This window comes from Dermacentor silvarum, chromosome 11 (genome assembly GCF_013339745.2).
Source record: "Dermacentor silvarum isolate Dsil-2018 chromosome 11, BIME_Dsil_1.4, whole genome shotgun sequence".
NCBI lineage: Eukaryota > Metazoa > Arthropoda > Arachnida > Ixodida > Ixodidae > Dermacentor > Dermacentor silvarum.
Window position 1 is genome coordinate 89350552 of NC_051164.1, and position 27041 is coordinate 89377592.

The window sequence follows — 27041 nt, forward strand, 5'->3', positions numbered from 1 at the left end:
ATAAACTAAGTTTCTTCTTTAAGAACACCATGGACGAGTCACTCATAAATTTTCCATTTCTTCGCAATAAGTGGTAAAGACGAGTCTGTATTGTCCTCGTGTTTCGGTACTCTTTCTAGGTGCCAGCAACAGGCCGGGCTGGTCCAATCCATTTTGACATTCTGCCAAGTTCCCTCTTTGGCCCACTAGGGTGCCTGCAGACTTCGTTCGTCTTCGTTACTCCTCTAGAGATTTAAAAAATTGAGGCTGCCAGCTTCACATTCCTGCGCTTATTGCGTCTTTCATTTGACAGTTGTCAAGCTCTAAATATTATTTACTTTTCCATAAGAGCACCGACAATGATCGGCAGTGTTTAGACACATCTGGATCTCCAATAAAAATTCATTTTCTTGCAGATTTTTGGATTTCTTAGTTATCTTAAGGTTTAAGAGATTTCTGGTTGCATCCATATAATCAGGAGTAGTAGTTTAAATTCAAAAGACTTTCAGGCAAACTGAAAGAGTTAACAAGTTCTTTAATCCACAAAAAGTGAAATTTTCAACTTTGTTATTGATATCCACATTACACACCGGCTAAACCCCTGGTGACTCTTGTTATAAACAAGTATTGCTTACATATATTAGCACCACAAAGCCCTAACACCATTCCACATAAAAAAAATTAAAACAACTTGTTCACGTTTATTACTAGCCATGGACAGTATATTGGTATAAAAAACAGTGAAATTATAGCAGAGTGAAAATTAATTACTTTTGAACTAGTCATTGATTTGCTGAAATAAAGACAACTATAAAAAGACAAAGATATCAGAAATGCTGGTATGGGCTCTACATTAGGTTTCCAGCACGTTTTAGGCATCAAATTCAGCAGACCAAAAAAGATAATTAGGCTTTGTGGGGTTAAGGAAGAAAAAGAGAAACCAAAACTGTTGTGAATACTAATTTATAAGCACAAACTACAAATTTATATAACAAGTAGCATACAGTTCTTACATGTAAAGGGACATCTTTTATTAGTAACAATCAAGCAAACACACCACGTGCAGAAATATATGTTTGAGCCATAAATACAACGCAGCCAATGGTACTTTTATACAGTATGAAATGGTACACTGGAACGTCAACTTAATAAAAATACGTAACGGCTGCTCGGACAGATGTGAAGGTTTAACAACTGCCCCGACACGCTGGTCAAGGCAGTATATGTTGTGAAGGGCATATGTTTACATGCACTGCTAGCTGCGATATGCGGGCATACAGTCTCCAGTGCATGTGTCGTTAAAATCCACAATCTACTAAGATGCCACAGACTTCAAAGGAGACGCAGCAGGTTTTTCACAGTCGTTTGCCTTCGGGATTTCCTGAAACCAAGTAACACACGATTTCATTCATTGGTAGCTGGTGCGATGGTTAACACTTTAGAAAAGTGCTACACTGGCTTTCCCCCAATGCACAAAATATTCCTCCAAAATTGCCTAGCACAAGTTAATGAACCCTGCTGTGCTGGCTGCCAAAATACTGCGGTGGCCAACACAGTGTTTAAGGGGGACATGGTCTTTAGGCCTAAAAATTGCCAAAAATTCTAGCTTCGCAAAATTGCCTTTTCGGATTCTCCATCTATTATTCTCTCGATCTACCAAGTTATTTATCTCGTTTGTCGATACTTAAACCATAATGTCTTAATTATAAAACTATAGGGTGGGAGATTTGTTTGTTTGCTTCATTTTCACAAAATAGTAATTTTGCACACGCAGCAAGACATTTACTGTGATATGTCAGTAGCTATCACAGATAGAATAATATTTATTTTTGTAGCATGAAGCTAGATGTTTGGCGCACACAACACAGAAAGCAATTTTCAAGTTTTTTTTTTCAGTTTTTAGAATTTGCCTTTTTTGTGACCAATGCATGACCACGTTCAAAACAATGGAGATCAGTGTACTATAAGTAAGAAATATTGGCCCAATCATAAAAATGCTTCCATTGTTGCGAGTCTTGTGCTTTCTGCTATTGATCCATATGTCATGTATATTTTTGTGGTGGTTATTTGTCTATTGTAAAAACAAAAGACATTGCTTTCTTAATTGTGTAATGAAATAATGAACCTACAGAAAAACACAGCATTTTTAGAATCAGGAGAAGAAACTAAACAAGCATGCCAACTTTCAGCAAGTTTGGTTCAAAAATAAATAAGGACAGCTCTAAACACCATGTCTTCCATTAAAAGGACCCCAATGGGAAACACCAAGTCAGCTTGGGCTGCTAATGTAATGTTCATTAACTCTCCTTTTAAGTTTGTGCTAGGAGGCTGGATTACTAAAAAAAACAAGAAAAAATTGAAAGCCAAACTCACTTTTTTTAATATTTCACCGAAACCATAGCACCAGTATGTCAATGGCACATGGATTCCAATATTTCATATCTCGGCTCTTGCAGTGCAATAATACTTTTATAAACTTGCTAAGCTTTAGCCTTCGGCTTCTTTTGAACGCAATGTATTCTATCTTTACTAAGAAGAAATTAAGTGGGACAGGACAGACACCATCCAATGACATGACATCAAGATGAGCTGCTATGGAAACTTCCAGGTGGCGTGCCGTCCCATGTCATTTCTGCGTCGTTCTTGTGGCTTCATAAGCCTCCTCTTATGTCAAGAGTGGCTTTTTTGGTATTGCAGAAGTGTAATTTGGTAAAACAGCTCCACTCAATATTTTTTTTCTATAGTGTGGTTATTACTAGGCAGCTGCCCAATACACTAGACACACATTAATCAGCATTTCAGAGATGTGCGAGCTGCCACATCTTGTATAACGTGTATTGCGGGAAAGTCTGCTTGACAGTCCTAAAGGGGACTGTCACGAAAAACAGAGCGAGGACCCAAGAATAGAAAACACCGACACAAACATTGCAAAACACGGTTATTATAAACACATGAAAAAGTCAAGACAGCATAATATATGACAGATCACAACAAGGCATGTCCAGTAAAGTATTTTGCATTCTTGGTTTTCTAAGCTTAACTGCTCAGAAAGATAGCACTGCATCATTCCAGATCACTGCCCTTAGCAGGTCTGCCAAGTTTAGAATTCGAAAAACACTATAGAGGAAGGCAGAAAATGTTAAAAATTGTTTAAAGGGGGACCCTGCACTTCGGCGGTTATTTTTTTACTTCTGGGTAGATTTTCATGGAACTTTAATTTATGTATTCCAATGTGCTAATGTCCTGTGTATGCAGTTAAACCTGCTTATAACGAACCATACATATAACGAATTCTTGGATATAACAAAGTTTTTCTATTCCCCGGCTTTACTCCATAGAAGCACATATATTTGAGACGAGAAAAAAAAATGTTTTTTTCCCCCCAAAATTGGTCCAAAAGTTGCCTGTGCGTTAGAATTCAGTAAGACCCTGAATTTGCGCTACATCGCCATCGGCATTTCAATATGGCCGCCTACTACGCACTTCGAGCCTAGCTTCCGTAGCTTCGACCATGTGCTGTAGTACGTGTGCTTAGGCATTACTCTACCAATTTAGTTAAACAGCGAATGTTTACAAGTTTATACGGCCGATGAAAGCTATCCTTACTTCATATAGCTGTCTGCTAATTTGCTGTCGCAATCGATGCATCGCCTTTCGGGCGAAACTGGCACTTTTTTGTTCATCGCAACTTTAGTGTATTGGGAGTAAATCTTGAGCGATAGTTGTATTTCTGTACGAAAGCATGAGGTGCACGGTACTGTACAGGATTTTTTTCCCTCTCTTTTGGTCATGGAAAACGGGTGCGCGTTACAATCGAGTAAATACGGTAAACGTTTCTTTTTCGAATTTTCGTGCCGAACCTGCATATAACGAAATCCTCTTTATAACGAAGTTTTTCGAAAATTTGTCAATTTCGTTATATCCAGGTTTAACTGTACATTTAATTTTCTTAGAAAAATTAAAAAAAAATTTGTTTGCACAAATTGCTTGGAGGTGAGCTATTTACCAAACTATATATAGTGTAATAAAGATTGACATACAAAAATTATCTGGAACCAACAAAGAGTTCCAGATAATTTTCCAATTCTTGCCAGAAACGGCAAGAATAGTGTTCTAAGGCAATTTTATATCAAAAGAGAGCATGGCAAACTTTTAAAGAACCCATAGTTCGAACAAATTATTACTTTGTGAAAATTTCCGTAATATTTGTTTATATATAAGCCTACTGCACTCTAATTGTCTCTCTTTGACAAAAAAATAATTATTGCGATAGAAATATAGAACCAGAGATAGCATAGCTACAGGGCTGTGACACCATCAAAAATGTTTTGAGAAAATGAGAAAAAACATTTCACATGTTCACAGTGATTGTTGCAAAGGCCAAATCAAAGGATTATACAGGGTTCCAATCATAATTGGACCCCTGTAAATCAATAAAGTTAAAATACGACAAATTTTATGGTTATTCAATATTGACACGTCAATTCAGTGCATTTCTGTGTGTTGTGCAGGTCCAGTTTGCCTGCACTTTATTTTGCGCACCTCGGAGAATTCGGTGGGGAGAGACGAAGACGTGCTTCTCGATCGGAGCTGTTCTGCTGTGCGGCTAGTTGTTGCATGTGCTGTTATTACCGTGACAAATTGGTGGAGGTACTGGGTACCATCCTATGCCCTAATATGTTCACCGTTTATTAAAGATTTGCAGATGTTCTAAAGGGGTGCTGTGAACAGACACTCAATATAGCCACAGCAATATTGATGTGTGCCACAGGTAAGCAGAAACATTTATGAAGCTTAGTAATGATATATTCACGTTACGGCTGTCGAAGGTTGCCATTAGTATACATTGGTTTTACCAGTTTATGTCTATGCCACACGGGTACGCCCGTATATTCAATAAATCTGAAAATTTTTGCCTAAACTATATGCAAATTAAAAATCTTAAAATATTTGTCAATACGACAATAGTTAGCGAGCACTAAATAAATTGGGTGATAAAATCTTAAAAGTTGGTAGGTATGCCTTGGGCAACAGCCCACTTAAAACTCACCGCCGTGTTTATATTACGTAGCCTACCTGTTTACAAAACTTGCATATTACAAGACTGAATCGCAATGCGTACATCAAAAAAGTACTATACATGACATGACAAAACACAAGTGCTGGAGATGAATTTTACATAACAGGAGAGCTTTGCCGAGTGATAGGGTTTCACAGGCTACTCTAAGTGAAATAGATAATGCAGGATAAAAGAGCTAGACAGAAAAAGAAACAAATGCGAAATACACCAGCACACTAACTCGAGAATGCATGCAACAGTGAAAACTGAAATAACATGAAGAGTGCACCTATGCGATTTTTCTCAATGGCAACGAACAAAATGTGTCCATCCTGTAGAACAATACCAAAAAAGTCTCAACCTATAGCTACAACTTTCACAAAAAAAGGTATTATATATGAATCTGACATTGCAGCCATTCAACCATTGTGGCAATAATGGGCAGTAAATGAGCTCTTTTACCGTTTGACATGGCTTCAATGGTTTCCCAAAACTCAAAGGGGGGTCAACGACGACAATAAAGGAGAAAAAAATTGCGTTTTTAAGGAGGAGGTTGGGGGGATGGCACAGTGTCAGGAACAGCTCTGAATGGCTGAAATGAAAGTTTTGAAGCTTCCTAAATTCAGTGTTTGGTTCTTTCAGAACACAATGTAGTCCAACTTTACCAATAAAAAATAATGTAGGTCCAAGCAGACACTCAAAATACATGACGTCACGGTGAACTGGCGAGAGAACTTCAAGGCGGCGGTGCCCCCCTCACCTTCGCTTTTTGTGTCTTATTTGGCATTCAATATTCTGCACGCTGTGCTGCTATTTTTTTTTTTTTTTTGACACGATCCCAAGTTAAAACATGCTGCGCAATGCTATGAACATTGCACGACCATGTACAAAATTGCTAGGGCAACAGCCTACCCAAAACACTTCAACTCACCGGTGCCAGGGATTTGCTGGCGGCTTCGCCATTGGTGTCGACGGCCTCGGGCTTGATCTTTTTGGGCGTGGCAGTGGAGCTTCCTGAAGAGCCGCCCTCGTCACTCGTTCTCTGCAATGCGTCCGGCTGTTTTGTTCGAGAAAACAACCTTCCTCACTTCGACATGCAAGAAGGCTTTTGGTGGTGCAGATGCAGCGTGCACTACAGAACGTGCTTCTACGATTAGCAATAACTAAAACATGACATGCTCCTGATGCAAGACGGAGCGAGATGCCAGTTCCCATGCACAAGCAGTTAGGTGAGGGTGTTGAGGCACAAAAACAGCCAATGTTATGGCGCACTAGACGCATGGTGCAAATGAGTGAAATAGCAGCAGCAGCAGCAGCAGCAGCATCACTTAGCTAAAATCTTAAAGGGCCCCCCACTAGGGTTGGGCATTACAAACAGACGAGCAGTGCATAGATGACACGGCAGCAATCGTACTATTTGTAAATATCAAGCAGCTGCATGGCGCAAAAATAGACGGAATTTCAAGCAGAAGCGTGCATGCCCTTCTCGAAGGCTGTAGTTTCCCGGTTCACTCACTCTGGGTTATGACAGCACATGCCGCTGAAAGCCACCTCTCGCCCGAAAAATTAATGCTCTCTGCTGAGGTGACGCTGACAATTCAAAACGGCATCCACCAGTTGCGCAACAAGAAGCGAGTGAACCAGTATCAGCTGAATATCTGATATGGGTTTTATTTGAACTGTAATGTTGCGAGGCAGTGAACAAAGATTTCTAGAAAATATGTGATTTGGTTGTTTTGCAGATTTGCAACGCTACCTGGTTCTTCATATGTATGCTGTCTGTTACAAACTTTAGTTGCGAGTTAGTGCTTGTCCTGTGTCTGCCTTCTTTTTGTCCCATTTAAAGGTGTGTGTGCTTGTTAACTGCCAGTATGAACCAACTAGCCTAGCAGTACATTCTTTTAACTATTTCATTTGTGGTTAAGAGATAGTAAAAATAAACGGAACCAAACCTTTCGCTTTATCAGATGTGTGATGACATTGACTGGGCGACTTGATTCCTGCATGAGAAAATGGTAAACTTTACATCTGAAATTTCTTATGGAGCACTGAACTTGAAATAAATCAACTTATGTCAACAAAACGGCAGCAGTAGCGTCACATGCACTCACAGGCCCCGAATCGGAGTTCTTCACCGGGGATGTTGCCTGAAAAAAAAAAAAAAAAAAAAGATGGGAGAAAAATAATTTAGTAAGTTTGGCACTGGAAAAGCCTAAGTCACAGCTGAAATAAAAGCATATGTGAATGAACATCAGTGTGCGAGTGGCATACTTTATGTGCCTCGTATTTGTGTGCACTGTACAAAGAAGATCATGCATCACGAACTTGCCCAAGCCAACTGCTTATAAAACCAAGGAGGCTTGATGGAAAGGTTTGCTATTTGTCGTACATCATTCCTTATAGGTCTCATCAACCGGCCCATGGAGAGACAGTCCCTGGAAAGCCTACAGCCTCTGGACAACCAATGCTTGGTATTCCGACAAAATATTTTAAATGTGGTGCAGTTTAAAGGCCACATGTTAAAAAAATTGTTATTACCACTGTTTACAGCAAAAGTCTGTTCACATCTTCTGGAAAAAAAAAAAAGAAACAAGAAAAAACGTACAACCCGAGAAAATGTATGATCTGAAGTCACTAAAAAATTTGCAGACTCAACCGTAGTTGACATCTACGCAATGCAAAGCGTTACGTGAATCGCTGCTGCAGGAGACACACATTGTAGTTTTTGTGGCTTCGGCAAGCTTATGCAATCCTCGATTTCGGCCTTGCAGGAAGTTTCTACATGCCCTCTTACCACCGAGTAGCACAAAAAGTGCACACGCATCAAGCTGCTGACTCCCAAGCGACCCTAGACGCACGTTTTTATTACGTAGTGTTTTTAGATACAATGCAGCCAGAGCGAAACATGGCGCTCACTTCGTGCCGCTTGCAGCAGGGAACGGTGGCACGTTTGGGTTATCGCACATTAAAAGCATGCAGTACGCTTCTAACAGCACTACGCCCCACACGCCATGAAACATAGGCCAAGATGTACATCGCAATAGGGTTAATGGCAATAGCCACAAATGCGGCATGCGATGGATGACCCGGCAGATTTTTTGGCACCTAAATAGAAAATTCGAGTGTGCACCAGCGTTTTTATGTGAAATGCCTGCGGGTGAGTATTGCAGGGAAGTTGCTGCAGCGGGCATCTACTGTTAATTGCGCGCATCTAGGGTAGGAAAACATCATACAATCAGTCTGGCGATGTACTGAACATTTATGCCAAAAGATCATGAAAACGGTAAAAAATAACTAACTGTATTGGGTCATTTTTGTGTTCTCTATTGCGAATGTTGGCACCGGGAAATCGTACCTAATGGGATCCTATCAATGAGCTTTGACTTTATTTACTTTATCTCGAACACTTTCAGGGCTCAAAGGCCATTATAAGAACAAGTGGGAATACACAAACTTGTTCAGTACATACACAATGAAGAAAGAAGTGTGTTTAGCAAAACATGAAGTAAACAGTAGTTCTGAAATTTTTCATATCAGGGATGGCGGCGCTGGAAGCAGGAAGGCAGTTCGACATGGCGGTACAAACTCTTCAAGACAAGACTAGACACACGTAGGGCGTGAAAGAAGCTAATCTCTGAGAAAAGGATTAAAATAGTAAATGTTATGCTGGCCTAGCCGAGAAGCACCAAAGCAATCAAACACCTGGTTGTTCGGCAAGTTCGAATTACTGAGATCCTACTGCATTATCTTTCCATGTCTACTGCTGCCAATTGCTATAGGTGTGCTCCTAATTTACAATATAGACTCGTGTAAGGGCTGCACCCCCAACTTGGCAGCTCAATATTTTGAAGCAATTGCAGTCAGTGCCACGATGTCGCGCGTGCGTTGGCGAATTTTCGCACGCTGCATACTTCCGTGCGCTGCTACTAGATGGCAAAAGCCATTTGGTAGTGGCATCTAGTATCTAGAGCCATCTAGTAGCAGCCATTTTTTTTTAACTGTGGCAGCCATGCATGGAACATTGCGGACCAGTTTCCTTAAAGCTTATTTTAGTCCTCCCAGAAGGTACCTGCCACAGTCCAGCATCAAACATAGCCACTACCACCCAACACTGAGCAAAAATGTGTGTAACCAGCACTTCAAGAGTGCAAGGATGGCAACTGCAACTTACGGGTAAGCGCTCCCTCATCTTCTGGATGGTGGCATCCTTGAGGGCACGACAGTCTTGCCGGATGGTGTCCTCGGTGTCCTCCACGCGATTCCGCACTTCTGGCAACACCTTTAACAAATCCTCCACTTCTCGTTCGGCCACCCACACAGGGTCATCCTCTAAGCTGCCCTCGCGCTCCTTGTCCTTGTTCTCGTTAACAAACCTGAAAGAAACACTAAGTTTAATTCTGGGTTCTCATTTGCCATAACCACATTATGATTATGAGGCATGGCATAGTGGAGGACTCCGGATTAATTTTGACCACCTGGGGTTCTTTAACGTGCACCCAATGCATTTCGCTCCCGTTGAAATGTGGCCACTGCAGCCAAGCCAAAGCCAGTATGCCACCATGGCGGTATTCGGACTTGTTGGTTCAACATAATGACAAATCATTGTGCAAGTACACACAGACAAACAAAAAAAGAGACGACAAACAAGCACAATTATAGCACCTTTTTACGCTATGCGCTATCTATTTGTCATGTCATTACTGTTTGCACAACCCTAATAAAAGGACAATACGAAAATGTTATTAAAGTACAGTCAAATGTCTACAATGAAATGGACTGTATGACAAAGTATTGTGTATGTCCCGGCTAAATTCTTATCTTTCACATGTATTGCGAACACCTCTATGATGAAGACCACTACAACTAATCTGCCTGTACAATGAAAGAAATCAGGTTTCTCCACCAGGCGATTCGTTGCTTCACAACAAACACATGGCCATTGCGCTTCACAGCCCCCACTGAACTGCACTGCACATAGAGTGCGCCGGTTAACAAGACAGCAAAGACTGCGCAAGATGGCCTGTACATTTGGTCTTAGGACAGACCTTAAGTTTATCTTGGTGAACGCTTAGCCTGTTCTATTGCAAGCAGTACAAGTGCACAATCTTTCAACGAAATAACATATATAAAGGGAAGGCTGTGCCTGACTGTGCCCCAACTCCAGCAAGAGCCTAATGTGAGTGCATCAGCACAGCAGACAAGTTCAAGTAACAAGCCACTGGGATCCCACGAAACAAGATAACACCATAGCTCACCGGGTACGATTTTCAAGGCGCAGCTCGAGGACACGCACGGAGTCGCGGAAATCTACAATGGCCTCCTGGTACAGTCCACCAAACGAGTAGGCCAGGCCCCGTTGGTAGTACGTTTCGGCTATCTTGCGGTCGTCGGGCGCAAGCAGATCGAGCTGGATGTTCAAGCACTCGCTGAAGTCCTCCACAGCCTGTTCACAGTTGTCCGACTCAAGGCTGATCTCACCCAGCCTCAGTAGCACCTCAGCGACTTTAAGACGGTACTCCTTGGTGTTCTCAGTGTCTTCCTCTGCCTGCCTGTAAAGACCCAAGCAGCATTTTGAGCACTAAAGCAGGAGACTCGCAAGATTTAAATGTGATGTATGACTCCTCGTACTGACAACCTCGCCCGACACATTTACCACAGGTTCTGTCAAGTAGCGACAGTAGTGATGCAAAACTACCAGTAAATTGTCTATCGATAGTTTAAAAAGCTATCGGTAGTAAAGAAGACTTGATACAATTACTATCAATAACACTATTGATAGTATTACTATCATACACGGCTACAACCCAGAGTGCTACTATTATTTCCACCATATGTAGAGCACAGAGACATGCAGGGAAACGTCACGAAGATTACATTGCAGCATTTACATGCTGCACGTTGCATGATCTTATACCATCGATACTGCGCTTAACAGTACTATAGATATTTCGATAATGACTCAATTATCAATTGTTTTACATCACTAACTGACAGGCATAGAGCTAATTACTAAAATCATTAGATGGAAGTTTGGCACTGCACTTGTTAAACCACTGGGAAGGATAAGTAGCACAGTAAAATACTGTTAATTAAAACCTTGTTATTCCGGAAAATCGGATCATTCAAACTTGCCCTCTAGCCATGTTAAGTGTATGCATTGTTTAATGGCATCAAACTTTCGTTATCTAACGACAGGACAAGGCGCTTGGTCCTGTCGTCTTTCTTGTGTCCATTGTTTTGCGCTAAACAAAGTAATTATGGAGCCTATAAAGCTTCACTTAAAAACAGAAAACTTACATAAGGACAGTTTTGATAAGCCTCATCACACATACAGTAAACCCCGTTAGCTCGAAGCTGGATAAGCGGAGTTTCAAGGTAAGCAAAATCATGAGAATAGAAGCCTGCAGGCCGTGCATAGACCACATGGAGTCTTTCCAAAACGCCGTCAGTTATATTCTCAGTCACTCAGTAATATTCTCGCGTAGATCAGGCAACGCGAACACTTACTCATATGTGGGCAGCAGTGCTATCAGGACGTAATCAAGATGATTGATCCTAGTGCAATATTTGAAGCCAATCACCCGAGATAACCGGTTCCAGACACCCATAAAGCTGACGCCGACTTTCTGCATTGTAATGAACTCCGGACAATTTACCTTCCAAAACCAGAATTGAAATGAAGAGCACAATTGTCATGCCCTTAGATGACGCCCACAAATGACGCTGCATTTATACCGCACTGTAGCGCGAGCATGAAGAATGCGTCCTTATCAAGCCATGATCTCGCTGAAACACTGGGCTCGCATGCAGGCTTCTTGTGGGCGATGCGCATGCACTGACACGCCTACTCAGAAGTGCCTATCATCTTGCTCAAAGTCCCGATTAATATGCTGTGACGACATTGATGCGTCGTTGACAGTGTCCTAAATCAGAAGGGGAAAAGACTGACTCCCAGCTCACCACTGCTGTTTCGAGGCCACAACATAGTGGCCGCAAACAGCCGAGCAAGTGCGTGCGAGCAGTGGTAGACAGAAGGGAGAAAGATAAGCGGGGAGTGTGGCCTGGCACGGCGCCTGGCTCAGCTAGCAAGCTGCCGACGCTGCCCCTTTGCCTTTTCTCTGGTATTTTCTGAGTCGAGGTTGAGCTATCTGAAGTCTAGTGCAAAACTTTTGAATATCGCGGCCAGAAAAATACTTGAAGATACTGTATATCAAGTTATTTCAATATCAGAATTTGAGCTGAGGGTTTACTGTATTAGACCCTCACCACAGCTAACATGATTGACGGTCCCAGAATTGCTGTTGGGGGGGACCTCCCTCAATAACCAAAAAATATTTCGGAAAAAGTGCACTTGCTCAAGAAAAAGCATTTGAATGACAGCAGATGTGAAATACCTCTTGAATATATTCTTGGCTAGTTCAAGCACCTCCCATGCCAACTGTAGATTGGGAACGTCTTCCTGCACAATGTTAAAGCCAGCACTTTAGAAAAAAGAACTGTTGCAGGAACACAGATTACATCATAACAAGATACTAGAAACAAAGCACTCAGAATCATTAAAGAAGCATTAACAAAGAGCACTAGTAATAAAAAAACAACTATCTTCACCATTCGATAGTGAATACTAATTATTTTTCCCCCTTAATCCAAATAGCAGACCTGCTAACCTTCACAATGCTAAAACTTGGTGAAAAATACTAAACATCGTTTTATCACTCGAGACGCTGACCATTTATTTTAAAAATTTGAGAGTTTGCGTTTGCTCTGTAGAGACACTGAACAGGCTTTCTGCTCCATAGCCACAGCTAGAATGATCTGTGCTACAAACAGCAATATTCAGGAAGATTATTCAGAAAATATCCATGTAAAGGGGGCTAAATTTTGCCTGCCATTGTACACTGGTTTTATAAAGTGGATGATAGTACAGCAGGTAAGTCCAAACAATTGAGCAGACCAGAAAAATCAGGCTTTGTAAATCTGGTGAATGACTATTCTTTTGAAATTAAGTTTTGCCTTAAAAACAGGATGCAAGCGAAAAACATTATTTAACACACTATGACAATCGTAAGCAAGCTTTACAGCCAGCTTCCGTTCATTCCACCTCTTCGGAACATTCAAAGTTTGTTCACATTATCCAGTGCTCAAATTAAATTGGTTCTTTATCCCTTTAATGACAGCACATAAAAATACCAGCAAAAAAACATGTTCAGAAATGTTAAAGGGGCCCTGAAACACTAACTAATCATAGAATGGCCTCACTATTAAAGTACAGTTGAAACTCGATTTAACGAAGTGATGGCCCCGCTCGAATTATGTAGTTAAATCGGGAAGCTCGTAAAATCGAGGAAGATTTTTCGGTCTTTCGAAATCTAAAATTGTAACATAGCGACACCCAAAAGCTACCGCAGCATTGTATTTTCTAACCCACGCCTGCGCATGTGAAAAGTCCGCGAGGGTGGCCTGAATTGCAAACGAACTACCGCCACCCCTAGCGCCATCTGGTAAGTAAGAGCGCTATCGACTGCAGAGTCCGTTGTTCCGTGCATGGGCATGGCATGCAGCCTCATCAAAATAAAGCTAGGGCCGCGACTAAGGTGCCTAGATGTTTTAACGTGATACCGTTAGAGCGCACGCTCGAAGAAGGACCCGTCTGTGTCAAAACTAGAAAGAAACCACCGATTTTGTTTTTTACTCATTTATTTCAGGAAAAACTTCGTTAAATTGGGTTTGGTGGCCAAGTTAGTTTCGTTAATTTGAGTTGATGACAACATTGAACCCTATGGGTACCTGCCGAGGAATGGAAATTTCTTCGTTAGATCAAGAACTTCTTAAAAACGGGTTTCATTAGACCAAGTTTTAACTGTATGTTGTCCCACGAATATCATGCCACAAAAACTTTTCGAATCCTTCAACAATTAATGAAGTTCTCGCACCAATGCCAGTCTTCCTCTCTCTTATCTGCGCTACTGCGCTGAAAGCTACAAGCTACACAGCTGAAAATTGAGCGTTGCGGCGACGAAAGGACTCATCACCGACACCCCGTGGCATCCACAATAAGCTACACTATGCAGTACACCCCTGCTATATCAGAGGCCATGTGCAGCAGTCGCAGATATGCGCAGTGCAAAGATGAAATGACTTTTCTGTCTTTTTGAGATAGCAGACATACATTTTTCTTTTATTTAACTCAAAATTGGCAATTACGTATTACTGAGAATGTTCTCGTGATCACGAAATCAGCCAATAGCGTTGGTCGGCCAATTGCTTTCGATGACATTGCGGATGCAACAGCCAGCGACTGTTCACTGCTTAAAACACGATTGTAAATTCCCTGCTGCCTTGCAGTGCAATAATATTTGGCTCACATGCTTACAGGAGCCTCGTTAACAGATTGGCAACATTTTATTTTACTGCTCAAAAAGCGTTTTGGGGCTCCTTTAACAGTAGACTTATGACATGCCTGCACTGGGTAGCCAGCCAGCTACGGCACTTGACTAGCAAACCAAGACCTAATCACGGTCAACTTCCAGACGCTTTCACTGCAAGATCACCATGGAGATCATACCTGCTAACCTTGTGCATTCAACTTGTGCATTTCTTTTTCCACTTTATATGCTAAATTCTTATTTGCTTCAGCATGAGAATGCATGGCAGTTGCAATGCTTCACGATTATTCATATGCTATTTTGTAGTACTTGCCCCCCCTCCTTTAACTGCTATAACATTTCTTCTCATGTTCATTTCCGTCAGAGGTTTCTTAAATTTAACTAAATTCTGGGGTTTTACGTGTCAGAACTGATCGAATTATGAGGTACGTCACACAGTGGAAACTGCAAATTAATTTTGACCGCCTGCCAGTTTGTTAACATGCACCTAAATCTAAGTACAGTCAACGACCCGATTTTCCGCACGCCCAATTTTTCGGATATGCCCGATAATTCGGACGTCTTCGCGGCACCGCCACGTATCCCATAGAGTATTAAAATCGGATCGGAGTATAAAAAAATCGGACGTTGACTGTACACCAGCGTTTTGCATTCCTCCATCGAAATGTCGCTGCAGTGACCGAGATTGAAATCATGACAACTCAGCAGCGTAACACCATAGCTACTGGGGTACCGCAGCAGGTGAGTCCGGGGTCTCACCTTCATATTCACATACACCTAGAGCATTCCAATGGGCATTGATCGTGAAAACCCAAATTCAGAGAATTTCAAGCTAGTAATTACGCTGATGTTCAAAGTTACACCCGGTGCCTGCATTACTGTCCCTGCCACAACTCGGAGCAATGCAAGGGTGTTAAAAAAAACTAAAAAACTGCTAAACGCCTTTCTAGAGTCACAAATAAAACACAGATGGAGCACAAAGGTCCTGTTAATAACACGGGCACCTCTTTTGGAGGAGACGATGAACCACTGGGACCCCCAGTTGAAGTTCCAGGTTCACTTGGTGGTGGTTCTGTGTCCTCCTTTAACGCTGGCTCGGGCTTCTCAAGATCTTCTTCCGCATCCTCTTCATTTTCTGCAGCACCGGCATCACCTTACAGAGGTGCCAAGCACATATTACAAGCTCTCAAACTTAGAATTACGCATCCGAAGTCAAGACAAGCCATGGAGTTATTTTTCGTGAACCTTGAAATGGTTGTTTGATAACACATCCAGATGGCACCAAGGAGCTTCCAGCTCTTGAACATGATGCGAACCCAAGGCATGCAGAATGAAAACAGCAACAAACATATACTGAAGTGGCTGCCTGGGCTTGCCAGCGCACATTAGGAATACCTTGCAGATTTTACTATCAACAATTATTGTAGACTCTTCTATGTTTGGGTATATGCTGGTATAACCACTCCTTTTGAAATGCAGTTTGAAATGCAAGCCTTTTGCAAGTCTCACTACTCGCACTAGGCTTGTCAACCTTTTTGCTTTTACTCTGCGACAATGGCATCGCTTCTGTTGTAACAAATTACACCCACACTACACCCAGTGAGAGGGTGTGAAATGAATGAGGACATTTTATGGTGAGTACTTCAAAGACATAAGGTCAGTATCATTTTGCCAAATATTACAGCAGAGGCAGAAACTACTAAGCTGCTAACGTCGTGGAGAAACTAACATTGCAACAAGTCAGCGTTGCCGAGTTATCCAAGTGCAGTTATGTCACTTCAGACTGAAAAAAAAAAAAAAAACCTAGATTAAATGGTATGCAAGTTTATTCAGGATTCCCTCCTGGGGATTCTTACAAATTATAACCAATCGCAAAGACACGGCATCAAAACACGAACACACCTTAGAAAAATGTAATTCTAAAAAGCAACAGAAAGCTCACAGTGAATCAGAGAAAGCTTAGAACAGCAAGCAAAATAATTCACAAAAAAAGCATGACCACATTTAGTATTAGGGCCCTTACACTTCAACAGACACGGTTAGACGATCTCACGCGATATAAACATCACTGATAAGACACAAACACGGTTAAGGTAGCATCATGCAAAAGAAAATTGAGTGGAAGTGGAATAGTATAATGCCTTCTGGAGCAGTAAGACAAATGTCTCGGACAGTACAATAGAAGAATGCTAGCCGCAAACCAGAAAAGTGATGCCTGTTAATAAGAAAGCAGCTTCAGAGATGCAAGAACTGACGAAGTTCCAAGAAAAGAATCAGGCTTCAGGAGAAATGAGAGAAGTGATACAATGCAACAGGTAAAAGCATCCAGGTGACCATGCCTATGCATCTGCAAGGCCAGCCTCATTGCAAACCAGAGTTATACTCTCTTTACACGGTTGCCCTTGACAACCATTGAAACCAATGACAACTGGCATTGAAGTGAATGACACTTTATTGGACTAACACGGCTCTCGCAAGAAAGCTACATAGTTATGGACCGCGCCAAAACGGTTGTAGCAGTCGACAATGTCCACTGTAGTTGTAAATCGCAATCGTTTCTTTAGCATAAAGTACTAAGCTCTACTCATTTCTTACGGCAGAGTGTGGGCTCTCAAAATCGTTTTAAATGTAGAACAAAGACAATCCAATCAGAAGCTGCTACATCCTAAATTAATTTGGCATCTGTTTTCTAGCTTTTCACTGCCTCAATCATTTATAACTCACTGCTTTGTTCCAGCTTCCCAGGAAGATACTGCACCTGTGGTTTTTACGGTATCATAATCTGCTCAGTTATGTAGGATGTCTTACACAGCTAACATACATCTGACTGCAAGCAGGACAGAAATCGTGATAAAGCTAAGTTTTCTTGGGGCTATTCCAACACAGCCTGGAATTCAGGGGCAGAAAGTGGATATCAAACGTGAACCAACTAACTGCACCTTTCAATTCCCGGGTGGCTTCACCGAGACTTCATAGATACCCCAATAATTTCCGAGGCCAGAGATACAATCAGTATAAATTGAAATACAAACAGGAGAAACTCAACTAGAGCCCATTTTATGCAGAATTAAATGTTCCTGTACATGTATGGTGCTGCTGATCCCTACCGGCCGATGTTTTATGTCCAGGCACGGCCGCGGCTAGCAGGAACACAAGAGCCCATGGCATCGCTCCGCAGAGTACCCCACCACCAGTGCCTCATGTCTTGCAATGCAGGCGCAATAAAAGTGATTGGCAAGAAGTCTGGCGAGTCGTCTGCTATGGCAAGTCGTCTGTCAAGACTTCACAAGGCACCGATGGTGGCGCATCGCGGAGCGATTCCATAGGCTCAATGTGTTCCCGCTAGCAGTGGTTTTGCCTGTACATGCATGGCGCTGATCTTACGTTTGATATTTTGGGCACATTTAACACCACTAGTTGTCGAGAGGTGCTCTCATCCCTAGGGAGCCTGCATTTCCGCGGGCACACAACTTGACTTGTTTATCTCAAAGTACTACTCGCTCACGTGGTCAGGCGCACGTCGGCTACCTTTAAGGCGTGTGTGGAGGAGGTGCTATCGTTTTTTTACAGCCGCACTATCGTGTTTCCGGTAGCTTAGATATAGCCCTGCGCAGTCAAAGTTCAGAGTCAAAGTTTTTTTGGTTTTTTTCCTTCGATTGTGGTTAACGCATTCCCTTACACTGGGGTGTGCGCAGTCACGATTTTGGTATGGACGGTCGTGCATGGTGCCCCTTCTCATGGTGATTGCTCAAGCATTTCTTCTGATGAAACTTGTTTTTGGAACAACAAATTGTAGCCTTAAATTTTGCTACACTTTTTTTTATCTCATTGTATAGTGTTATTTGTGCGTATGCTGTTGTCCAGCATTTTTAAGACAAAATATTGCTTGCAATAAATTTTTCCCGTATTCATGAGTTTTCAATCATTTCCTGCTACTGGAAACTGCAATAAATAAATGTAGCACGAAGGACTTGGCTTTTGCGAAAAAATTCTGCCCGCAACGGGTTAAACTGCCAAACGGAGGTCAATTCCCACAAGCGTCATGCGCGCTCGCTATTCATAAAAGCGAGGTTTAATTCCAACCCATTTGCATTTACATTGATGAGCATCATGAATATGTCACTCCTAACACCCCTCCTTATAGGGGACGTCTCTTGACAGTTAACCAGATGACCAACAGCCGAGACCGCCAGGTCTCCGCTGAGGTCAAGTGTCATTGAGGCATCAATGCCAGTCATTAAAATCAAATGGCGGCTCAACGACAGTTGAAAGTGTCAATGTAAAGAAGGTGTTAAAGAAAACAGCTGTTCGGCAGGAACCGAATCAGACTGCGACGAGAGAAGACACAAAGACAGAGGAGTACGAAGAGCTGTTGCAGCAAACCCGAAGTACAGGCTCTCACCTCCACCATTCTGTTGTGCCTTCACCTCAGGGGCGGCACCTGCCACCGCCTCATCACCATCACCACTACCAACAGCGTCTTTTGAATCCGCCGCATTCGCTACGCCTGGAATTTCTGACAGCTCTGCGGCGGAGCCAGACTTCTCTTCTTGCTTTTTCTCATCTGCAGTGGAGCCAGACTGCTCTTCTTGCTTTTTCTCGCTCTCTTCATCACTACCTCCCTTAGAAGATCCTGCGGAAGCAATTTGGGACAAGGGCGCGGAACACTTAGCTGGAACCACACGCAAAACTGTGGAGCCAGCCTCCTTGCGCCTCAAGGCAGCGGAGTTGTTGCTGCCGTATATTGCCACATGTACGTCAACTCTGAACATGGTTGAACCACGGCATAACAAGGTCACATCTAACACGAAAATACCGTTGTTATAGCCTCCCGAGAGCCCTTGTACATCGTCTACCGTGCAGTGCTTGCAATCTTTTTCAAAATTATCTAAGAAGTGATTACGTACCGTGTTCACCCTCGATATAATGTCTATTGCATGCAGAATTGCATGAAAATGATTTAATCATATTCTTGCCAGAGCTGCCAGAGCTTTCGAGAAAAAAACTTTACTAATTTGACAGTTGACAATTGTGTCATCACAGGAGACGAAAAGCAGCAATGAAGTGCGCTTCCAATACCACAACATGACATGAAAATCTATGATGAAGCACAAATGTGGCAACGCACCACACGATGCTGCTTCATCTCTGCATTTAAGCAAAGATCAGTTTTTAACATATGTAACATGAGGAAGATGATTGCTTGGTCCATATATGCGGAGATGCTGCTTCTGGCATCTCGAAGTGGCAATTAAAGAATGGGTTTTCCCCGTTTGAAACATACCAGTGAGAACTGACTTGAAAAGCAATTATGTGCCTGAGCTGTCTTCAAAGTGTCAGGAGAATATTTGTTATAAGCGTATACGCTGATATTTCCTAAACAAGAAAATTGTGATCAAGTCTATGCGAAAGACACTCAAGCATGATGCCTCTGAAGAACCAGCAAAGTATCTCCTGCTGGTGCCGACGGCCCGGTGGCATCTTGCAATGCCAATATGTGGCACACAAACAGCACTAAATTACAAACATGTGCTTTGTACTATCATTAACATACAACCAAGTAAACGGCAAGGTCACAGGAAGACGGTACATCGGCTTTGCCAGCTCTGGGCAAGCCAATTGAATCTCCTCACCAAAATGCGCTCACTGTGCATCTAGAATGCACAGTTTCAAGTTACTCTTGCTGAGCATTTCACATTTTTGCTGCCAGAATATGTATTGTGAGCTGCAGGTGCACTAACATTAGCTTCACTGTAACTATAATATTACCTCGGATCTTACATTTTTGGTTTCGTTATAGAAGTAGAAGACTCACTGAAATGAACCATGAGTAACCAAATTTTCAGATTCAAATCGCTGTATAAAGGTTCAACAGTAAACAAGATTTCCCCACCCAAACCTTTCAAAACAATGGGGGGAAAAAAAAGGAGGGGGGGTAATCTGAAACAAAAGCCAGGAGAAATAAATATATACAGTAACATCCCTTGTCACAACCAGCTGTGAAATCCTTAACTTCACTTCTGATGTCGATGCAGCTGCCATTCTCAATTTATGGAGGGCAAAATGTACTTTGCAGCATGACGCTGAAACCGAGCATGACGCCGAAACACACACAAAAAAAGAAAAAAACAGTATAACTTACTTGTAGGCATGCAACATTTCTCAGTACAGGTGCACATTCAATTAATTGTTTACAATAGCAAGGGGGGCCAAAGAGCTTGCTTTCCACGCTACAGGGTAATGTACACAAATGCAATAAATGTGACTAAAAGCACGTCAGATTTTTCTTAGTTGAGTGACATTAGCTACCAAGCACTAGAATTTGCACACACACCATCACAAACATTTAAATGAAAGCCCAACAGGACAGTTTAGTCAACAGCAAAAAAATGTTTCATTGAAGTCTAACAATCCATTTTCACATTCTAAGAATGGTAAGTGAAAAGAATACTGACGCACATTCCAGGTTGTAGAAACTGCCATCATCTAACATTGGTAACAACCAAATTCATTTTCTAGATTTCAGTAAATCTTTCGATAAGATACCTCACAATAAACTAATACCTAAGCTTAGAAACTACGGCATTCCAGAATTCTCCGTTTCTTGGATTGCAGAATACTTAACTGGTCACCAAGAGTTCGTGGATGTGGGCGGGCAACACTCAGCCTGCCTTCCAGTCACATATGGAGTGTTCCAGGAGAGTGCAACACTGTGGCAAACGTCCCTGAACGACTGCTTTCTGCAGCTGCCGGCAGGCAGCGACACAAGCTTATGCTAGCGCCATCGCTGCAGCAGCTCGCATCTCCATGGAGTGAAGCCAAATTTGCACTTTTTTCTTAAAAACCAGGAAATTAACCGTGGTAAGTGTTATACTAAACAAAGCGGACCCCAAAATGCGATTGTTCTGCACAATTGGACATGTAGAATCTACAAGCGTTATGCACTAGGCACAGGGCAAGGTGTAATGCACACATCCACATTAGACAAGGAGTGAAGAAGCAGCCCTCACCAGCTGAATCCCCTTCCTGCGACTTGTCCTCTCCATCTTCTTCATCATCTTCGTCGTCATCTTTCTCCTCCTCAGACTCTGCAGATTTAGATGCAGAACAGGAAGGTTTTTAGCAAGGGCTTAAAGAAAGGCGTGTGCAAGCATGCAAGGGGCGGTGCAACGTTCGGCTTCCCAGGCCAGCTCCCTACGACATGTCTTTGAAAGCATCTGCTTGTGTCTAGATAATTCTTTACTTTAAGAGTAAAATTACATTACATTCAAAAGTGAGTGAGAAATCAATATGTAAATGTTAGAAACTTTTTACTGCATATAAACAACCTAACACAGAAACACCATGAAATCCAAAATCTGTGACATGTGGACAACGCAAGCACTGCAGTACGTGCAGAAAAATAACCAAGGAGAGGGTCGCCTTCATTTTCTCGGCTAGTCATTAAGCTTTTTACACCAAAGAAATGCAAACTGCATTTTGCAAGAACGTGTTACCAGTCTTAACTGACAGTGTTTTTGCTTACTGCCCCTTCAAATTTCTGCCAAGTGCACAAAGCAGGAATCGTTCAGTACGTAAGCACAAGGTTGTGGGTTTGATTCCCAGCTATTACGGCCACACATCAATGGAAGTGGAATGTAAAAACACTCATTCACTTTAGTTTAGGCGCAGATTTAGGCACAGATTTCGACCACAGGTAGCCAAACTACATCCCGAGCCCTCGACTATGGAGCCTCACAGCTCCATAGTTACTTTGAGACATTGAAGGCCAACTGAAAAAGCTTCTGGACCGTGTAAAAAGCTTAAATTAAAATAGCATTGATGCAGAGGAGCCTCTGTGAAAAATTTGACGTTTGAAATACGAGCAAAAGCATCGCGAGAAGCTCACAAAAAATTTTCGTTTTTGATACCAGAACTGAAACTGCTTGATGGGAGTGACGCATGACCTAGAGCACAACGCTTCTCAGCACGACCTCCAAAATAAGGTGGTGTCCGCGGCAAGCTGAAAAATCTTGAGAGGCAGTGCACTGGTTTCCATTGTAACGACAACCACCAAGTGGGTGCCTCATCTGCTTAGGTAATGTTTAACTACTAACAAGAAAACTATGCAATTACCAGCACTACTGCTTTAGCCAAGTTTGCTTCAGTTGTATGTACTGCTCATTTATAAAAAATTTAGCCAAAGTGAAAATTTTGTCGCAGTTGACTCGATATTTCAAAAAACAGTCACTTGCTCCTCTCCAAGATTTCCCGGTCCCTTCTTCAAGGATCATAAAGTGATCAGGGTCATGCACGTGACGTCACAAGTGTGAAAGCTGTTGATCGGTCTATATACAAGAGACATCATTATACCGATCTGTCTGCTAGCAAGCCTTTGCCATGGACAGAGCCATGGACAGCAAGCCTTTGCCATGGACAGCAATGCGCAGAACTCTTTCCATGAAGCTAATGCCAAACAAACATAGACCTCACTCACCCAAGGCATCTCCCAGCACATCCGACTCCTGTCGGGCAAGTTCAAGCAATGCCCGTCCATAGCACAGGTAGGCCTCCCCACACTCCTTGCCAGTCTCGCCGTACAATTTCGCCAGCAGCTCACAGGCCTCCTGCAGGCTCACCACAGCCGATGTATAATCCTGGACAATGAGGTGCCTCTTGCCCTGGAAGAGCAGCATAGCCGCCTCCACCGAGGGCTCTGTCTTGGGCTTTGCTTCCCTGGAAATAAGTTGTTCACAAAAAGTTTCAATACACTGTTCATAAAGAAAGGAACAAAGAAGAAAAAGTAGAGCACTGATGTGGGCTAGCTCATACATATGGTATATATTGAAATTATGTACCATATATTTATTGTTTGTGTTCTCACTCAAACGAAGAAATTTGTAGTTTTGCCCAAGGGGCAAAGCACTGACAGCAATGGCAAGGTATAACATTGCACCTGAACTCCTCAGACAGTGTTGTAACCATACACGGGTGCGAAAAGCTTGGCATGACACAAAACGCAAAGCAACTTCTGCTGAGCAGAAAAAACCAGCGCCCTGGTAGCTACCAGGAGTCTCACAGCGCTGGCATGACAAGTGCCGCCGGTGGCGTTGCAGGTGTCGTATTATTAGATATTAGATAACATTATCTTAGTGTTTACTGCTCAGACTAGAACATACACGCAACAGCTCAGCAGAAACACTAGTGTGCTCATAGTGTGCTTGCGCACAACTCATACCGGCAGCGGAGGGCAGAATGTTGCCCTTGCTCCACCACCGAGGCAATTGAGTGTAACGTTGACAGTGAGAAGTACTTGTATTAGACACTTAGTCAGCTGCCAAATACAAAAATGTTAAAAATCATATTCTGCGATTTTACATGCCAGAACTATACAATATACAGCCAATGCCACAACCTTCGACAAGCGACTGACGTCACGTAAGAGATTGTGTCCGCCAGTCACTACATTTTCTGTTCTTTTCTCGAGCGACGTCCACACTTGGAGACAACAAATATGATTCGCCTCAATCAAAATGCGGCTGCCACGGCCGGCTGCAAAATACATTCAACTTCTCTCGACTCCATACATGGCCCGTCAGTGGGACAGCCCAACAGCAGCGGCGACGATGTGTTTGTGCCTCGAGCATCCATAGCTATCGCAATAAAAAATGCCGTTTCCTTGACTCGAATGACACAAGATCATAAGCAGGTGCTGCACATAAGCAACACAGTGGCTCGCCTATGACAAGTCAGCATTGAAGGAAAGCTCAAAGTGAACTCGCAAGCACCTCATCAAAACAAACCTTCATATCAATTTCCATCTTGCTATTCATGTCCACATTTTCACCTCGTTCAGGCACTGCCATTTCGCAAGCCCTTTGGTGGGTGTGGTGTTTGAGAGATACAAACAACAAAACAGCTGTCTGTGAAAAGATTTCATTGATCTTTTGTGGTGTGCATTCTAAGTTGTGCATGAGGAGGCTCGGGGTAATGGGTGACGTTGATGGCTCCCTCCTAGACCATATATATTTGGCACAGTGTTTGACCATGTTGCTTACATGACAGTGGTATTAGAGATACCAGGCAGTACATTTTGCAGAGTACCAAAATGAACATCAGCAGAAGGGTTAATGCTATCATGATAGCCTACCATGCTAATGATATGGTGTTGTAGTCCTACTGGCTATGGTCACAAACTGAGCAACTTCAGCGATACCGCAGTCCATAAACTGGTCAACTTATTCATCCGTCGATCTATCCATCCCCATCCACTGATTGTGCTTAAAGTCTCAAAGATGGGGAGGGCATGCGCTTGCCATAGGACGAGGTTATTGCCGCAGCAACAAATGCTCCAAACTTGTGAAACGAACCTCGCACCGCAGCGGCATGGTGCTACTAGTTGAAATGTTCCGTGACCTGCCACAGTAGCCCAGTAGCTATGGCGTTACGCCACTGACCTTGACGGCACAGGTTCAATCCCAGCGACAGTGATCGAAATTTGGACAGTGTGAAACAAAAATGTCCGTGTACTTAAGCTTAGGTGCACATTAAAGAACACCAGGTTAAAATTAATCCGAAGTCGCTCCCACTATGGCGTGCCACATAATCAGATCATGGTTTTGACACGTAAAACCCCAGAATTGAATTTTGTAATGTTCCGTCTCGCAGAATCGCAGCATGTGAAACAGGTTTCACCTATTTCTTAGCTTTCCCTCATCTGTCACTCTTTTTTCAGTGACGCAAAAGCAGTCATACATGCCAGTGCAGCATGTGCTGCACTTTCAATATTCAACCATTCACGAACGATCGTGCTTCATTTCATCTTTCCCAGTGACCTGTTAATGAACACGCTTCCGTTAAATCTTTCACACACACACACACCAACAGCGGCTTTTGTACTTCATAAAACAGGTCATGATGCCACGAGAAGTAGAAAACATCAGGAAGGCCAAGGTGCAGTAATGGGTAAAGGGGGGCATTGTAGCGCACCTGTAGTTCAGGTGCAGATATTCAAAAACAGCTGATTACTGACCTAATTGTGACATTTTATTATAAAAACGAAGGGTCTTGAAATGTGAGAGCATGCTGACAATGTTAAAGCATTTGCACTACAAAAGATGTACAGCACGTTTGTACAAAAATTGAGCCAGAGCACAGCGGAATCTTACACGATGTTAAAACTGACAACAGACATGTCGGGCCAGCCGGTATATTTGTAGAGGCATTCGGTAACAAAGACCACCTTTCCATTTCCAAGCTGCCACCTTTTCAACTTCACCTAATTCATTACTCTTGTCTGTACTAACACAGCATCACTTGGTGCGACTTGGTAACAGTTGTCAATGAGACACTGCTTAATGGTTAAAGCTGTACTATGCCACACTACTCCGATTTGAGCACGAGAAACAAGTACTAAGATGGACTATTATCATCTACCAAGACTGAAACACGGTAACGCTAGTGCTGTAATTATTGGCTGTTCCAACATATCGGAAGTGGACATTATGGAAACATATAAACATCATACACTACTTGGAAAAATGTCGTAGACCGCTGCTAACCGTTTAAAAGTGCGCATTCAAGAACAAATATATTGACAATCCACGAGTCTGACAAATGTAGGAAAACTGCAAGGTTAATACTTTCCCGGTTTTGATGCACTGCAGACCTGAGTAGCAGCACCAATAGTAGTAACTGGGATTTTCGTGTATAACAGGCGTCACAATTGACCAGCCCCAAGGATATTAGCTTGAAAAATACCACCGATAGACACCTCAGGTAGGGTCCCCGCTCGCATATTGACAAGGCGGTTACGAACGCACGGCGGTGCAGCTACAAGCGCTAAGAAAAAGTGGGCTTCCATACAAACTTTAAACTAGTTAACCCCTCAGGTACTGAACACGCAACCTGAGATTAAAGAAACACACATCTGACATAACAGGCCGCGGGGGCAACAAGTCAGTCCGTGTTGGGGCAGTAGCTCCACAAAATGACGTTGCGCGCGCTTTCCGCGCGCTTTTTTTCTCAAAAACACCGGCGCGCCGCACGCCTCTCGAGGTCCACGGGAACGTAGCCACAACCAGCCGCGACATATTCACTCTTTTTCGACTACACAGCGTGGTGTTCTTGCAGCAGGGGTCGCGAGACCGCGTCGACAGAAAGAGCATGCAGTCTCGCTGCTTCCCGCGCTGGTCGCTTTCATTCAACTTACCCCTCAGGCTTGGCGGGCGGTGAGCTTGCGTCGGCCATTCTCGAATGAGTGATGTGCGATGCTTCGAAGACGCAACGCGGCCGACAAAAACAAGCGCGCAAACGTTTTCGCGCCTTGAGCGGGATTGAAAAGCGAGCGGAGGGACGACACAGAGACAAACGCACGCAGGCTCGCTTCTGAGAGCTTAATAATGCCCACGTAACAGAACCAGGGCGGCGCTAGTGTAGCGGGCGAAGTGTGAGAGGGAAAGTATCGCCAGTTCAGCGCTGTAGACCAGCGTTGCGCGTCGTAATGCCGAAGAGCTTTATACACGTTTTGCAGAGATGGATGCGACGATAACAAAGTAACAAGCCACGGAGCTTGATAATAACTGTATAGGACATCATACAGAATACAAAGAATGGCCCGTAATTCAACAGCTACTGCG

The 27041-nt window shown here is 42.9% G+C and overlaps 1 protein-coding gene across 5 annotated transcripts; it reads right to left on the reverse strand.

Annotated features, from left to right (window-relative positions):
- Positions 1 to 1023: 1023 nt before the first annotated feature.
- On the reverse strand, positions 1024 to 26822 carry LOC119433337 (histone-binding protein N1/N2-like). 5 transcript variants are annotated; one of them, XM_049659143.1, is made up of 12 exons: positions 26615 to 26822; positions 22901 to 23139; positions 21435 to 21512; positions 18827 to 19057; positions 15429 to 15577; positions 12433 to 12497; positions 10294 to 10587; positions 9210 to 9411; positions 7150 to 7185; positions 6991 to 7038; positions 5970 to 6080; positions 1024 to 1360 (listed from the first exon to the last, which is right to left on the reverse strand). In XM_049659143.1, exons 1-12 carry the CDS (start codon positions 26650 to 26652, stop codon positions 1295 to 1297), a joined length of 1557 nt encoding a protein of 518 aa, XP_049515100.1. In that variant the 5' UTR covers positions 26653 to 26822; the 3' UTR covers positions 1024 to 1294. The 5 variants fall into 5 exon arrangements, with proteins under 5 accessions (XP_049515100.1, XP_049515099.1, XP_037556416.1 ...); XM_049659142.1 differs by having other exon boundaries at positions 5970 to 6095; XM_037700488.2 differs by having other exon boundaries at positions 5970 to 6095; positions 15429 to 15559; positions 26615 to 26820.
- Positions 26823 to 27041: the final 219 nt, after the last annotated feature.

Coding starts and splice junctions, on each gene's coding strand:
- LOC119433337 (XM_049659142.1), bottom strand. CDS start 26,652: ATGGCCGACGCAAGCTCACCGCCCGCCAAGCCTGAGGG. Junction 21,513..22,900: donor TGTGCTGGGAGATGCCTTGG/GTGAGTGAGGTC, acceptor CTAAATCTGCAG/AGTCTGAGGAGGAGAAAGAT. Junction 7,186..9,209: donor AGATGAGGGAGCGCTTACCC/GTAAGTTGCAGT, acceptor TTTTTTTTTCAG/GCAACATCCCCGGTGAAGAA.